This window comes from Acinonyx jubatus, chromosome B4, assembly GCF_027475565.1.
Source record: "Acinonyx jubatus isolate Ajub_Pintada_27869175 chromosome B4, VMU_Ajub_asm_v1.0, whole genome shotgun sequence".
In the NCBI taxonomy this organism is placed as follows: domain Eukaryota; kingdom Metazoa; phylum Chordata; class Mammalia; order Carnivora; family Felidae; genus Acinonyx; species Acinonyx jubatus.
The window spans coordinates 52,707,968-52,724,047 of record NC_069387.1 but is presented as its reverse complement, the minus strand read 5'-3'; the positions used below and the strand labels follow the sequence as shown (position 1 = coordinate 52,724,047).

General features: G+C 37.6%; 1 protein-coding gene across 4 annotated transcripts in view; it reads right to left on the bottom strand.

Moving 5' to 3' along the window:
- Positions 1-12: 12 nt before the first annotated feature.
- Positions 13-16,080, bottom strand: part of PDE3A (phosphodiesterase 3A) — a 526,332-nt gene continuing 510,264 nt past the window's right edge. For all 4 annotated transcript variants that reach the window (XM_053225916.1, XM_015074658.3, XM_027035682.2 and 1 more), the window contains 2 exons: positions 13,998-14,256; positions 13-4,103 (listed from right to left, as the gene is read on the bottom strand). In XM_053225916.1, the coding sequence (XP_053081891.1) occupies positions 3,862-4,103; positions 13,998-14,256 (501 nt within the window). In that variant the 3' untranslated portion in view covers positions 13-3,861. The remainder of the gene's footprint in view (positions 4,104-13,997; positions 14,257-16,080) is intronic.

The following is a 16,080-nucleotide window of genomic DNA, read 5'->3' as shown; positions in this document are numbered from 1 at the left end:
ATAAAGCAGTCATTTCAAACTTTAGACTTTATTTACAATGATAATTTGCATATCTTTATTACTTAGAAAATAATTTATATTTTTCCACCATTTAAACAAAGAATAGGCCTGAGTCTCATGCCTCTTGCACAGCTTTTACCTTCAAAGAAAGTTCTCTGGGCACGTGACAGGGGACGTTGGGAAATCGCAAATCAAGAGAGGCAGGGGACATGAGGAAATCACAATACATACAAGTAATACGAACAGTCTGCACATCGTACAATCCCTTTTCTTTAGTTTTACTGGGATTGCAATAATTAGGGGTTTGTTCTGGAAGTCGATCAAAACGGAACATATAGAATTGGGTATTCTGTTTTTAGAAAATGAGTATTTTCTTAAACATGAGGACATTCCTTCACTTGCCAGATGAAGACTAGTATAGATCTATCCCTGTACAGTGCTACTATCTTCATCTACTGAGAGAAAACCAAATCTTATAGAAATGACAAATAAAATTTTATAGTTTAGAAAAAAGCTAAAGTGGTGTTCTCACCAAGGGAACGATATCCTAAAGGTTGGCTTAGTTGGATACCTGGAAAGGACATTATAATAGCACGCTGGAAATGACAGTGATGACACTCATAGTAATACCTGGTCTTTTCCTTAACAGAGAGCAACCCCTAGCATTAAGGTCACCAGCTCCGAGTTTTCCTCCTATTGGGTTTATGGCTGTCTGTACAATGATCCTTTTTCCTAAATGGGCTTACAGATTCCTTCATTTGAAAGACCTGAGTTTACCTAAATGGCACCTATAAATAGGCTCATATAAAAATGTAGCAAATTGCAACAAACACACTGGCACCACAGGGAATAAGCTCTGGAGTTGGAAGTGAACACAGTAATACTGCTGTCACCGAGGAGGGGGAGAACATAGCCAGCAGAAAAGATCTTTCTATGCCCCTGGTCATCCTTTGGGATGTACTGAATGTGTATGAAAGGGTCATCCTTGATCTCTATTTTTTTATTTCAATGGACTTTTAGCTGTAATATCCTGGCAACTGATTTTTGAAGAAAAAAAGGTGATCAATCTGCCTGGAATGATTAACACAATTTGGGAATGAAGAGGTTCTAAGTGCTTAGGCCACCATTATTTCAGGTACTTTAAAACAGAATAAACACAACTGGGTCATTTGCTAAGACCTCTACTCTGGCAGCCAGACTGGCCAGCTTGACGCAGCACCTGCCAATACACAGTTATAGACTCATGACTGTTTTGCTGTCACACTACTTGCTCCACAACCTATATTTGTGCTCACTTTCACCTGTGTTTTAGACACTTGTCATACGACATTTGGAGAATGGGGAAAGATTTGTTTTCTTAAGTAATTAGGTACAAGAGATAAACGAGCACATTTTCTCCCCCTCTTCTCTTATTTGCAAGGGAAGGAAAACAGTTAATGTCACTGGGGAAATGCATTGGACTCAGTAATTTTTGCAAACATGAGACACAAAAGCATTACTAAGAAAATGGAAAACAACTCAATAAATCCTGAATAGTGAAGACCTAGTGTTAACACAAAAATATGAAATTATTCTCATTTTTGAAGCAGAGTCTGCATCTATTTGATCCTTTTTCATATTTTCCTACTTAATTGGAAATCTGCCCTGAAATTGTGTTTACTTTCGATTATATTATGTTTGCCTTATTTGAAAAATGCCATAGGTTAATGTAAAATCACTGCTTTGAAAAGGAAGAATATTCATTTATGAGAAACAAAAGCATTTTTAATGTAAACACTCTTTGCTATGACTTCAGAGGAAAGAAAAATTAGAAATCACCATCAAGGTTAACTTAGAAGCTAAGATCGTTTCATTGATGAACAAGTTCTTCCGTACATAGTACTGAAGGAGGAATTATAACCAAAAAACATTGGCAAGAAATGGATACCAATTATAAAAATTCGGTATTGGTTATGCAAGTCTTTCTCTTTGGGAGACATGAACCCCAAAGTGACCTAAAAGTTCAAAGTTCCTAGGAAAAAACATTCTTTGTGGCATCTTCCTTTAATTGGCATAAAATAACTATCTGATTATCATTTAAATTAGAATAGGTAGATATGTGGCTGTCCTTAGACCTCCGTGCAAATGATTCATCACTCTCTTACTGGGCTTGGAGATAGATACAATGTATAAAAATGGTGATTAAAATATAACTTTATAAAAATGTTTCCCTTTTCCTTTTTTTAAAAAAAGTTTACTATCTACAGAAACAAAAAAAAATCTTTATATTTACATCAAGATAACTATTCATGACAAATATAATAATATGAAATAAAATATTGAAAGTGAGTATCAACTTTTTAAATAAGGTTTGGCTCACAGCATAAACAAGTGTAGATGAACAAATAAAAAAAAAAGACTTTCAATAATAGGCCCAGTACCCAAAATTCCCTCTATAATTTTCCCTGCCAAAAGAAACATGACAATGGGCCAGATTGCAGACAGAAGCTACCTTACCCCACGGCACGTGGAACACCACAACAAGGTTGTTGTCAGTGGGACCTTCACCACCCAAAGCCAATCTTCAACAGTTGCCCAGAATCAGGCTTTCACTACGTCAACAAACACCAAACCCTAGGTTGCAATTTTCCCCCTTCATCTCTCGCTATATGTCCCATAGTGGGTTTCTGTTTGCCTTTTTTTCTTCTTTTCTATCACACATTTTGCAGCATATTTAAGACATGGAAGGTCACCGTGAAGAGCAATTCCCCCAAGTCTCCTCTGGCAACTTTTCAGAATTCTAACCTAATTAAAAGATCGGACTTCAGCCCCTTCTTAGGTGTTTATGTATAAAGAATGCCATCCCCTTAAAAATAGTTGATTTGATCTTACATGAGTGACAGACATACTCACAGACAAACAGCTCCTATACATTCATTAGGCAAGCAGATTGGAAAATGCCTCAGTCTCCCAGGTTTAAGGCCGGTGATAGAGCGCCTCCAAGTGGTGCATTAGCATAGTACCAATCCCGTGGCCCTCTCACCAGCCTGTGAATACCCTCCCTCTTCAGAGGGCCCTGGACTGAAGCTAAATGGAGGAAGGCATTTGGAATGGCTGCCTCTCAGACACTCCAGAGTGAACTGCCTTCCGTTTGTTCAGATGTGCTGAGTCATCTGCTGCAGCTATTCTATGAATGACTAAAACCATAAAAATCTCTGTTGACATAAGCACATACATACACACAAGCATGCTCTCTCTCCTCTCTGTCACACACACACACACACACACACACACACACACACACACACACACACACATGATATCGGCAGGATGTAGAAGAATTCAAATAATGCTCTGGAACTTTCATCCGTCAGTACTAAGAGCAAAAGCTCCTTAGTTGGTAACTTACATTCACTGCACTGTTTCCCTGCTAAGCCGCCCCATTTCCTCTGTGAATTGTTCTCCTTTTTTTTTCCTTTATAACTTACTATATCACAGTGACCACTATATATCTTAATATGAATGTTACTAAAGTGTGGAGCCAGTAACCCTGGCTTTCAGTGTGCATGTGCGTGTATGTGTGTGAATATGTTTTACATGTATCTACGTGCGAGCTTATATACACACACACATATATACTTCTTCCTTAAAAAAAATCCTTGGAAGCTGGTGTTGCAAATGTGAAAGCTTCTCCGAGCAAGAGTTTTTAACAATGTACCTCACTGTAAAAATAAACACATAAAATGCGAAGAATTCCCAAATGCAATAGCTGTTTGCCCATCTTCTTGTATTTCTACAGTGTTGTGTCTAAGTGTTGTGCTGGCTTGAAAAGAGTCTGTGACAAGTCACTCTGTTGGGAAACACAGCTCATTATATCCATCGTCACTGGTTTTGCTTCAGGGTTGGGATCTCCTCTCCTCTTGGCTTCCCTTTCTCTTCCTCTTCTTCCCTGATGGCCTGGATCTGTTCTGAGGAATGCTGTTGGGGTGACTGGTCCAGGGATTGACTCTCTATGCCCGCCAACCGCTGTTCCTCTTCAATGACTTTCTTCCACATCTTGTGGTTCTGCAGGAGGTGTTGAGTTATTTGGCAGTAGATTTTCCTCCTTTTGAAAGTTTTCTTTCCTGAGAAAACACCAAATTACTTATTTGTGTGCTGAGTACATGGTGGTTATTTTTTTTCACATCATTAATAGGAGCTAAAGTACCAAACAGATACATATACCACTTGATTTGTGTATCATCATAATGTTGCTTTCAAGAGTGGGGAAATAAGAGGGGGATGGCAACCATCATTAATATATCATGGTTACATCGAGACATACTGTGAACCGGATTTAATATCCAGTAACGCCCAATAAAAAGTTCTGCTTAAGTTTTGGTATTATTCTCAATACAGTCAGATCCTCCAGATTTTTCACCTGGACTACTGGAAGAACTTCTTGTTAGGTCTTCCTTTACTTTGTCAGCTAATTCAACCCACAAAAGTCTACAAGATTGATTTCTTTTAGGATGGTTTGAATGTTACTGTTCTGCTTCACACGGACTAAAATATTAATTTCAAAGTCCTGTCAAAGTTCTCCCACAAGCTGGCACAAGCATGCTTTTGCAGTCTTCCATCTTCCGCAGCCTGGCTTCTGTCTCTACTTCCATATATACACTGAACTCTTCTACTGTCCAGCAGGTACTGGCCCTCCTTCTCAAATGTTCTTCTCAGTCCTCAAAAGTTCATGCCCATTTATTATTTTAAGACTCAGATTTTACTGAATTGCTCCTATAAGAAATATTCTCTCCCCCTGTCTCCCCTCACTCTTCTAAACTCTCATTTCCCTCCATTCATGCTTCCAAGAGTACACATTGTTTTCATTTTTTTCCCTTCTCATTATCTTGGTATCTTTTTCTGATAACTGCATATCCAAAATCAGAAACTCTCATCCCTTTTTTCAATTATATAGTTCTATAAAAGGTTGTCAAACTCTACTTCCCCACCCACCTTCCCACAATATGGCCCTGTTGCAGCAGCTAGTCAATAGGTGTGACCCAAATCAGGTCAATCAGCGTCTTCCCCTGGGAATTTTCCCAACAGCATGGAATCAGTCAGGGAATGGGGGCTGGGGATCTTTTCTCCTCTTCCTGTTTATGTGAAATGAAGTGAATATAGAGCTGGCTAGATTTCCAGTCTCACATAGAAAGAAAGGTTGAAAGATCAAGCTGTCAAGCAGGTGACTCAGAGACAAGAGCAGGTGCAAGTAAGCGTGAATACTGGACAACATCCCCATTACCTGAACCAGTAATTTTCCCTTTTGTATATACTCACTTTATTGGAGTCTTGTCACTTGTAACAAAAACAATGTCCTCAATGATGTGCAATCTTTTATTTTTATTTTATTTAATTTTTTAAAGTTTATTATTTTGAAAAGGCATAGACTGCACGAGTAGGAGAAGGGTAGAGAGAGAATCCCAAGCAGGGTCTGCAGCACTGTCAGCACAGAGCCCAACACAGGGCTCAAACTCACAAAAGTGTGAGATCCTGACCTGAGCCAAAACCAAAACTCGGACGCTTAACCCACTGAGCCACCCAGGTGCCCCAATAACATGCATTCTTTAGGGCACTTATCTTGCTCTCATATATTACAGGCCTTAGCCCCTCTATTAGACTACAGCTTCTTTTAGGGAGCCTTGTAAAGACAAGTATGTATCTTATACAGAATGAGGCTCAGCAAATATGCATTTGATAAGTAAATAAATTACATTGTCTTGGTGACCAAAACATTTCATGTGTTCAACATGGAAATAGTAAGGACAATTTTCACAGAATTGCATCTCTTAAGGAACTATAATATCATCAACTTTGACAGATGAAACATAAGACATTTTAAAGACCTTTGATTTGATACCATAATTCACTATTTAGTCTTCCAGTTCTTTATCTACTTATTAAGAACCTAATATGTACCAAGTATGGTAGGTTCTGGTCATTCACTGGTAGACATAATGCCTGCCAGCATGGAGCTTTTACTCTAGTGGGCAAGAGTGAAAAGGTAGGTACAATCACACTGAGTCTTACAAAATCTTTTAAAGGTGCCAGAAAGAGACAAAAATTACTCAGCCAAGAGAATATGGCATGATGACCATGGCTTGGGCTAGGAAGAAAGTAATGAAAATGAAGACAAGTAGATAAATGTGAGACATATTTGTGAGGTTTAATCAACAGGACTTTGGCAACTGATTAGATGTAAGGAAAAAAAGAAGAGAGAGGATTCAAAGACAACCCTGAGCTGTCTGGCCTGAGCCATTGAGTAGGTGGTCATAAGATGTACTGAGAAGGCAATGTTAGGTGAGGAGATTTGAGGGAGATGCTGAACATGAAATGTCTGGGAGACCTTCAAGTGCAGAGGTAAAGTAAGAGCTAGACTTGAGTTTAGCTAGAGGGTCTGCTTGCGGCCAGAATATAACTTTTAGTACCTTCATCCGAGTGGCCATCTTAGACTTAGACCAAGAATTTAGAAATTAGGCTAAGATCCCCTATTGGACTATGAACTTTCCAATGCACAGAAGCCAGGTCCCTCCTTTTGTGTGTATATTGTGTACAAAGCTCCAGACTTTAGTAAGAGTTTACTAGATGAATCACGTTCTTTCTAGTTTCTGTTCCACAGGTCCAAGTAAATGATGAAGTGGTGATGAGTGATAAAAATGACAATGATATGAAAAAGTGGTCCACAGGAAATTATGATCTAATGGGGACTACATTAAAGAGTTAACAGTACAAGTTACCAGGAATATCAGCAGGGATATTTGGGTTTACCTAATGAAGTAGTAATGATTTACAATGTACAATCTAAGAGGAAAAAAGAAGAAAAAAAATAGTAAGAATAGGAAAAAAATACATTAGCTATGAGATATGCCAAAGGAAGTAGATCTTTTGGAGGCCATCCGCCACAATTTTTATGGAAGTATTAGTGATTCTGTCAACAGTTTTATTATAATATACCACAAAAATTCTTTTATTTTACAGGGTAAGATCAATTTCAAAATACAGTTAAAAAAAAAAGGACGCTGATAACCAGTAAGGAAACTGAATTAGTAATCAAAAATCTGCCAAAAAACAAGAGTCCAGGGCCAGATGGCTTTCCAGGGGAATTCTACCAAACATTTAAGGAAGAGTTAACACCTATTCTCTTGAAACTATTCCAAAAAATAGAAATGGAAGGAAGACTTCCAAGCTCTTTCTATGAAGCCAGCATTACCTTGATTCCAAAACCAGACAGAGACCCCACTAAAAAGGAGAACTACAGACCAATTTCCCTGATGAACATGGATACAAAAATCCTCAACAAGATATTAGCCAACCGGCTCCAACAATACGTTAAAAAAATTATTCACCACGACCAAGCAGGATTTATATCTGGGATGCAGGGTTGGTTCAATATCTGCAAAACAATTAGCATGATTCATCACATCAATAAAAGAAAGGACAAGAACCATATGATCCTCTCAATAGATGCAGAGAAAGCATTTGACAAAATACAGCATCCTTTCTTGATAAAAACCCTCAAGAAAGTAGGGATAGAAGGAGCATACCCCCAGATCATAAAAGCCATATATGAACGACCCAATGCTAATATCATTCTCAAAAGGGAAAAACTGACAGAAAGAAATAAAAGGCATCCAAATCGGCCAGGAGGAGGTCAAACTTTCACTCTTCTCAGATGACGTGATAATCTGTATGGAAAACCCAAAAGACTCCACCAAAAAACTGCTAGAACTGATTCATGAATTCAGCAAAGTTGCAGTATATAAAATCAACACACAGAAATCGGTTGCATTCCTATTCACCAACAATGAAGCAACGGAAAGAGAAATCAAAGAATCGATCCCATTTACAGTTGCACTAAAAACCATAAAATACCCAGGAATAAATCTAAACAAAGAGGTGAAAAATCTATACACTGAAAAGTATAGAAAGCTTATGAAAGAAATGGAAGAAGACACACAAAAATGGAAAAAGATTCCATGCTCCTGGATAGGAAGAACAAATATTGTTAAAATGTCAATACTACCCAAAGCAATCTACATATTCAATGCAATCCCTATCAAAGTTACACCAGCATTCTTTACAGAGCTAGAACAAATAATCCTAAAATTTGTATGGAACCAGAAAAGACTCCGAATAGCCAAAGCGATCTTGAAAAAGAAAACCAAAGGAGGAGGCATCACAATCCTAGACTTCAAGCTATACTACAAAGCTGTAATCATCAGGATAGTACGGTACTGGCACAAGAACACTCAGATCAATGGAACAGAATAGAGAACCCAGAAATGGAACCACAAACATATGGCCAACTGATCTTTGACAAAGCAGGAAAGAATATCCAATGGAATAAAGACAGTCTCTTCAGCAAGAGGTGCTGGGAAAACTGGACAGCGACATGCAGAAAAATGAACCTGGACCACTTTCTTACACCATACACAAAAATAAATTCAAAATGGATGAAAGACCTCAATGTAAGACAGGGAGCCATCAAAATCCTTGAGGAGAAAGCAGGCAAAAACCTCTTTGATCTTACGTGCAGCAAGTTCTTACTCAACACGTCTCCAGAGGCAAGGGAAACAAAAGCAAAAATGAACTACTGGGACCTCATCAAAATAAAAACCTTCTGCACAGCGAAGGAAACAATCAGTAAAACTAAAAGGCAACTGACAGAAAGGGAGAAGATATTTGCAAATGACATGAGATAAAGGGTTAGTATCCAAAATCTATAAAGAACTTCTCAAACTCAACACCCAAAAAACAAATAACCCAGTGAAGAAATGGGCAAAAGACATGAATAGACACTTCTCCAAGGAAGATATACAGATGGCTAATCAACACATGAAAAAATGCTCCACATCACTCATCATCAGGGAAATACAAATCAAAACCACAATGAGATACCACCTGACACCTGTCAGAATGGGTAGCATGAACAACTCAGTCAACAACAGATGTTGGCGAGGATGCAGAGAAAGAGGAACTCTTTTGTATTGTTGGTGGGAATGCAAGCTGGTGCAGCCACTCTGGAAAACAGTATGGAGGTTCCTCAAAAAGCTAAAAATAGAACTTCCCTATGACCCACCAATTGCACTACAAGGCATTTATCTACGGGATACAGGTGTGCTGTTTCGAAGGGACACATGCACCCCCACGTTTATAGCAGCACTATCAACAACAGCCAAAGTATGGAAAGAGCCCAAATGTCCATCGGTGGATGAATGGATAAAGAAGAGGTGGTATATATATATACACAATGGAGTATTACTCGGCAATCAAAAAGAATGAAATCTTACCATTTGCAACTATGTGGATGGAACTGGAGGGTATTATGCTAAGTGAAATTAGTCAGAGAAAGACAAAAATTATATGACTTCACTCATATGAGGACTTTAAGAGACAAAACAGATGAACATAAGGGAAGGGAAACAAAAATAATATAAAAACAGGGAGGGGGACAAAACAGAAGAGACTCATAAATATGGAGAACTGAGGGTTGCTGGAGGGGTTGTGGGAGGGGGGATAGGGTAAATGGGTAAGAGATACTAAGGAATCTACTCCTGAAATCATTGTTGCAGTATATGCTGATTAATTTGGATGTAAATTTAAAAAAAGGAATAAAAAGAAAAGAAACAGATGCCCAAAAAAAAGGGACACGCTATCTTGAATTAATTTTGAACCATACAGACACATAACAAAATTATTAAATTGAATAAATGCCAGGGTGAATGGATATAGGCTGAGTCATAAGCAAGAATTTAAAGAATGATTTACTGTTTTCATTATTTTATTTATGAGATGAACCCATCAATCAAATTTATATTGACCACCTAATAATTGACAAGAAATTTCTGGATGCTACATACACAAAGACCAATTAGTCCAAGAGCTTGCCTTAAAGGAGTTTACTGTTTATAGGAGAGCAAAGAAGACAAGAAAATAAAATACACATGCTATGTTTTATGACAGACGTATGCATGTGACTAAGATGGTCTTGATGCTCCCCTTAGCTGGACTAAATTCTAGACCAGTTTCTTCCAGATTGTATGTCTCTGGCCTGCCTTTTATTATAGCATTTACTTTATAAAACTTGAAAGTGCAGATACTTTCTCTGCTCTTTTGTAATACAGATAAAACTTCTCCCAGTTTCTAGCCAGTTTTACAACCCAGGAACTCCTTCCTCAAGTACATGGGCATTAATTCTTTTGAAATGAAATCAAGAAAAACAGGGGCCCTAACTTTCAGTCTTCACGGGAGAGAAGGTGCCTAACTTCAATACGTACCAATTAGCAAACACAAATGGCTCAATCACATGGGCCAACTTCCCTCTAAGGTCTTATAGTACTTTTTCATAGCTCATGCTACTGCTTAAAAATTCTCCTGCCTTAGTTTCAATGGAGTTGAGTTTAATTTCTCTCCCTTATCGCAACAATGTTGAATAAAGCATTCCTTGACATTTTTAACAAAGTGTATATTGCAATCTCTCTCTGGTACATTAAAACCATGGCAACACAAGAGACTCAGCCTGTGAGGGGATAGGTAAGATTTTTTTTTTCTTTCAAAGAACAGGACACCTGAGGTGAGACATAAATTTTGAGAATTAAATACTCTAGGTGAAGGTGTTGGCAGCATTCCAGGCAGAGTGAGGGGCATGCACACAGGCAGGGTTACGGGTCTGTGGAGCATGACATCAATTTCTTCAACTGAACGTTTCTTAACAAAGACTCTGTGTATATGTGTATGCATGTGTGTATGTGTGTATACATATACACTAAAATTTAAAGAAATCTGAATTATTTCTATAAAAATCAATAAAATATATTACTACCACATTAGAGTTTTAAAAGCAAATTTATAAAATTATTCTTCTACCAAAGTCATCTGCTTGTCTGTGTCTACTTTGTTTTTATTATAGTTAAGTCAAATCGGCTCCTGTTTAGGAATTTTTCAATGTCAATATACTTTTGAACCTAATCCTTTGAATCAAGAGAGTTACCAATGAGCATTGGCCGAAGGACAGATTTGAATCACGGTTATAGGAAAACACTACTGCCCAAGGTGATTATTCCATCTGAAAGTTATACACATTCATGTCAGTGTATTCAAAGGGATGAAGGTAACAAAAGCTTGATTTTTCTCCTTTTTCTTTCAGGACAGCTCCCATGAGAACAGCTGTTCTCTTATTAATGCTGTTAAATGCTAGCAATAAACCTCTCTGGATTTGAACTGAATAAGGTGACGTAGAAGAAAGTTTGTACCAAATAAATTTGCGTAGATTAGAGTCTGCAGGTGGTCTAAAACATGCCTGTATTGGGAGCCAAATTGTTCAGCACTGGAACCTTTTGAAATGAGAACAAAGAGCCTTTCATTGCTGAAATTCTAAATGCAGCTTAGTACTTCATTAGAAACCTCTTAGTTCGCTGTAGGAATCTTTCAGATTTAATTATGAGGTTGGGAAAAAGCCTTCTTTCCCTAGGATACCATATTGAAACATTTAATTCTGTGTTTCCTGGGAGATCTCCAAGTTTTGCAAATTGCTGAAATTATCAGTGCATATTTAATCTAAATTTTTTCTGAAACCTAACTTTCAGGCTCAATCAAGTTAACCGTCTCAGTCAATCTGATTATGAAACTAAAATTACTCGGATTCTACAGCAGTCGAGTTAGAAATGAGGAAATCTGGGCTTGGAGAGTAATACATCAGAATCTGGAAGTCAGTATGGCAACTTAACCCTACAGAACGAAAAGTAATTGAATATCTGGTTGTCTCATTTGCTGCTAAAGCCAATGCTGACAAGTTGAGCCTGTTTAATCTCCTGGCCTGCGTTCTTCAATTCTTGATGCCGGTATTATGTGTGTGTGTTTTCAATGTGTTTGAGTTCAAATAGCAATCAGTAAGAGCCCATGGGAACAAAGCTTTTCCAAGAGGCTAAGCCGACAACACTTTCCAATGTCACTCAGTGGGAAAAGAAAAACAAAAACAAAAAACAAACAAAAAACTGTCCTGTCCTTCAACAGCAAACTACCTCCTGGCTCTTTGAAGTTAAACAAAACAAAACAAAACAAAACAAAACAAAACAAAACAACCACTACATGTTTATTAAATGAACAAATGAAAACATAAGCCATGAATCCCAAGTCTTGTCTCCAACCTCTGAATCTCAAGATTAGCACAAAATTGCTAATGGAAATCTTTTTATAAGCACCAGAGAAATAAAATATAATTTCTTTGATAATAGAATACTGAAGTAAAACAACTTTTGATTTTCACCTCATTCTGTACCAAAGTTAAAATATAAGACAGAACTGAAGCAAAAATTTAACCTAGAGGAAATTTGTGAAACCCTGCCTCATTAGTTTATAGTTCATGAAGATCTCTGTATCTCTATTTTGCAAGCTTACAACAGAGTACTTATAGAGGGCAAAATGGGTCAAACCCATGTCAGACTGAATTTACTAGATGGCTGAGATGAACTGAGTCATGAATTTTCCTGACAGTGCTAAAAGATGGGAATAAATGATCAGAATGTCTTTCTTTGGTAATATTTTGGGTAAGGGCTTTGAAAAATATTACCACTATATATGAAGGCAGAGGTAAACCACATACTGTGTTTTCATGAAAATAATAACACTATTTGTGCAATGTTACTGTAAGGGTTATGGGTTTTCCTAATTATGATGTTTGGGCCTCCTCCCTATGACAGGAGAAGTAGCGGAGAATATTTCAAGACATGAATAAAACTAATGCCTTTTTGTCATCAGGTGAGTTAAAATGGATTAGGTTGGCTACATGATGTGCTCCAAATCAATGACCAGATGCGAATACTTTTCATTGTTCCTAATGTCACTACTTTGCCTGGTTCAAAGCCACAGTCATTTCTCACTTGGATAACTTCAACAGCCTCTTATTACCCTTATTCCCACCTCAGACTCAAGAGTGTTCTCAATACAGCAGCTGAAGCAACCCATTTAAAACATAAGCTGAATCAGCTAACTCTTCTGCACCACATCTCTCAGGGCTTCCCAACTTACTCAGAGTAAAAGCCAAACTCCATACTGTGACCTACAGTGCCCCACCTTCAAACCCTACATCATTTGGCTCCCCACTGCCTCTCTCCTGCTGCCCCCTCAGCCCCTTTCCTGTCTTAGCCACCCCAGCTCTCCCGATGCTCCTTGAACACCCAGCCAATGTCGACCTCAGGACGTTTACATGGTTTGTTTCTTTCTCTTCTTGGAACACTTTTTCCACCTGAACTGCCATGGATCTTCCTTCACTTCTTTCAGTCTTTTTTTCTTTTTTTCTTTTTTTATGTCTTTCTTCTTTAGACCATCTGTGGGTACCTTATCTAAAATTTTAACTTTTCTCTGCAGTATTTCATATCCCCCCTTTTTTTTAAATTGAGCATTTATCAGTACCTGACTTATTAAAGACTTACTGACTTGTCCTGCTTAGTGTCTACTGACTCCACTGGAAAGAAAAGTCTAAATGGGCAAGGATTTATATTTTGTCTGATTTGTTCATGGCTCTATCTTCAGTACGTGGAAGAATGCCTGGCACAGCGTTGATGCTTAATAAAAATTTGTTACATAAATGAGTGATAACTACCTCTTACCACTTCACATGGCTTTCCTTGAACTAGGCCAACAAAACTCTATTGTTGCTCTATATAGTATGCGAAATTCCTTTCATCTCTATATTATTAAGATACTACAAAGAACAGACTTCAACCGCTTGATTTCTTTTTGCTTCATAACAGAGAATGTATCCTTGTATGAACATGGTATTATAATAGATTCCACAGTCTATAATTGCTATTATTATGATATTAGGGAAGGGAGGTTATCCACAATCCAATGCAGATGATATGTGGACACAAACTATGTAGTTCATGAGAAGCGTAAATTCATCCAAACCTATGTAAAAACAAAAAAACAAAAAACAACAATCCTAGGAAAAACACACTAGAAATAGATTTTATAAAACTTACTTGGAGCTTCATTATTTTCACAGGTTTCCTCTTCATTTGGTGCTTCTTCCTCCTCCTCCTCTTCTTCTGGGTCATCAGTATCTCCTGACTCATCACTGTCTTCCACCCATTTCCCTGGCATTAGTCCTGCTGAATCATAGGAGTTGCACAGAGGACCCACAATGTGAGAGATGAAGGATTCCTGAAGATTGGCCAACTGAGGAGCAGAACGGTCCATGAAGGGGCTTATTGGTAACCCAAGGCTGGCCTCTTCATCACCCTGGAAATAGGAATTTAGCATGAATAGTCAACCAGAAAGATAAATGACATGGAAAATTTAAAATACTAGTAAAGTCAACATTCACTTGGCACCTAAAATTTGCAATTATGTAAGAACCCAGACATTCATGTGTGAACTCCCTCTTTTGCTTGACTGCTAAAAGATTCTACTCAAATTACTAAGATCCCTGTAGAAATGTTTTGTTGCTATTTATCACTTTTGTGATCTTGAGATTTTGGCTTTTGATTGAGGGGAAATAGAAGAAATGGTCTAATGTCTCAGTAGATGGTACTTCTTATTACACATGATTCCTCTTTAAATGAGAATATAAATGCACTTTAAAATGCAATGCTGGGAATAATTATCCAACAAATACATAATCTATCATGTTTTCTTTTTTTTTTCTTTTGCCTTAGCTGCCAGAAATCTTAGTATAGTTTATTGCTCAATTAAAGGTGCTATCTTATCCCAGCTTTTGGTTGAATTATATCTTCTGTGATTATATGGTTTCTGAAAGTCTTATTTGGCAATATGTTTATCAGTACTATTGTGTGTTTTTATTTTGAACTGCTTCAAATCTTTCTGGAAAAAAAAAACAGATTGTAAACTAGTAGTCATCTAGCAAAATTAATGAAGGAAATATACTGAAATACCAACAATGGTTATACCTATGTAGAATGATCATAAATTATCCTTTTTATTTTTCTTTATTTCAATATTTGGGGATTGATTATGAATTAATCTCATTTCTAGAAAAGTATCTAGAAAGTATAAACCTTTTATTCTATATATGAATCCTGTCTACAAAACCTTATAAACCTATAAAATTCTTTCTAATCCCTTTTTAAATATGTCCAGCGATAGCAGGCAATTTATTACTTATTTCTGGATTTCTTCATAATACAAATTTTTTTCTCTCATTGTCTTGAAATCAATCTCACTATACCTTCTTTAGACTGGTTATATCCACACCATTTTTAGGGAAGGAAAAAGAAATCTCATGTTTCTTAAAAATCACATCTTGGGGCACCTGGGTGGCTCAGTAGGTTGAGTGTCCAACTTTGGTCAGGTCATGATCTCACGGCTCGTGAGTTTGAGCCCCACGTCAGGCTCTGGTGCTGACGGCGCAGAGCCTGGAGCCTGCTTCAGATTCTGTGTCTCCCTCTCTCTCTGCCCCTAACCCACTCGCATTCTGTCTCTGTCTCTCTCAAAAATAAATAGACATTAAAAAAAAATCAGGTCCTGTGTTAAGCGATAATTTATCTTCTTTAATCTCCACAATGTATGATCACTTAACACTAAATTTGTAAGTCAGCCTTTTAAGTATCTGAAGACAGTTATTACATCACCTCCATTTTCTCCCGTGGTAATGATCTTCACTTTTTTCATGTCTTTTTATGTCACTGATCCCTGTCCTTTACCCATGATCTACTGCCTCCACATTCCTCTTAAGAGAGTAAATCACAGTACTCAAAACACAGTTTCAGATATAATTAAACCAGCATAGGATAATATGGGGAAGATCACCTCATGTTTATGTGTTTGGTAGGTTTTTTGTTAGTGTGTTTATTTTCACATTATCATGTCAAGTAAAATGCCTATTTTTAAAGTTTTTTTGTATGCTGCTGTTATTGACCACTAAAAGTAAATGAACTTGGGAGTGCCTGGGTGGCTCAGTTGGTTAAGTGTCTGACTCTTGATTCCAGTCAGGTCATAATCTCATGGTTCATGAGACCGAGCCCTGTGTCAGGCTCTGTGCTGACATCGCAGAGCCTGCTTGGGGTTCTCTCTCTCCTTCTCTTTCTCTGCCTCTCCCCGCCCTCT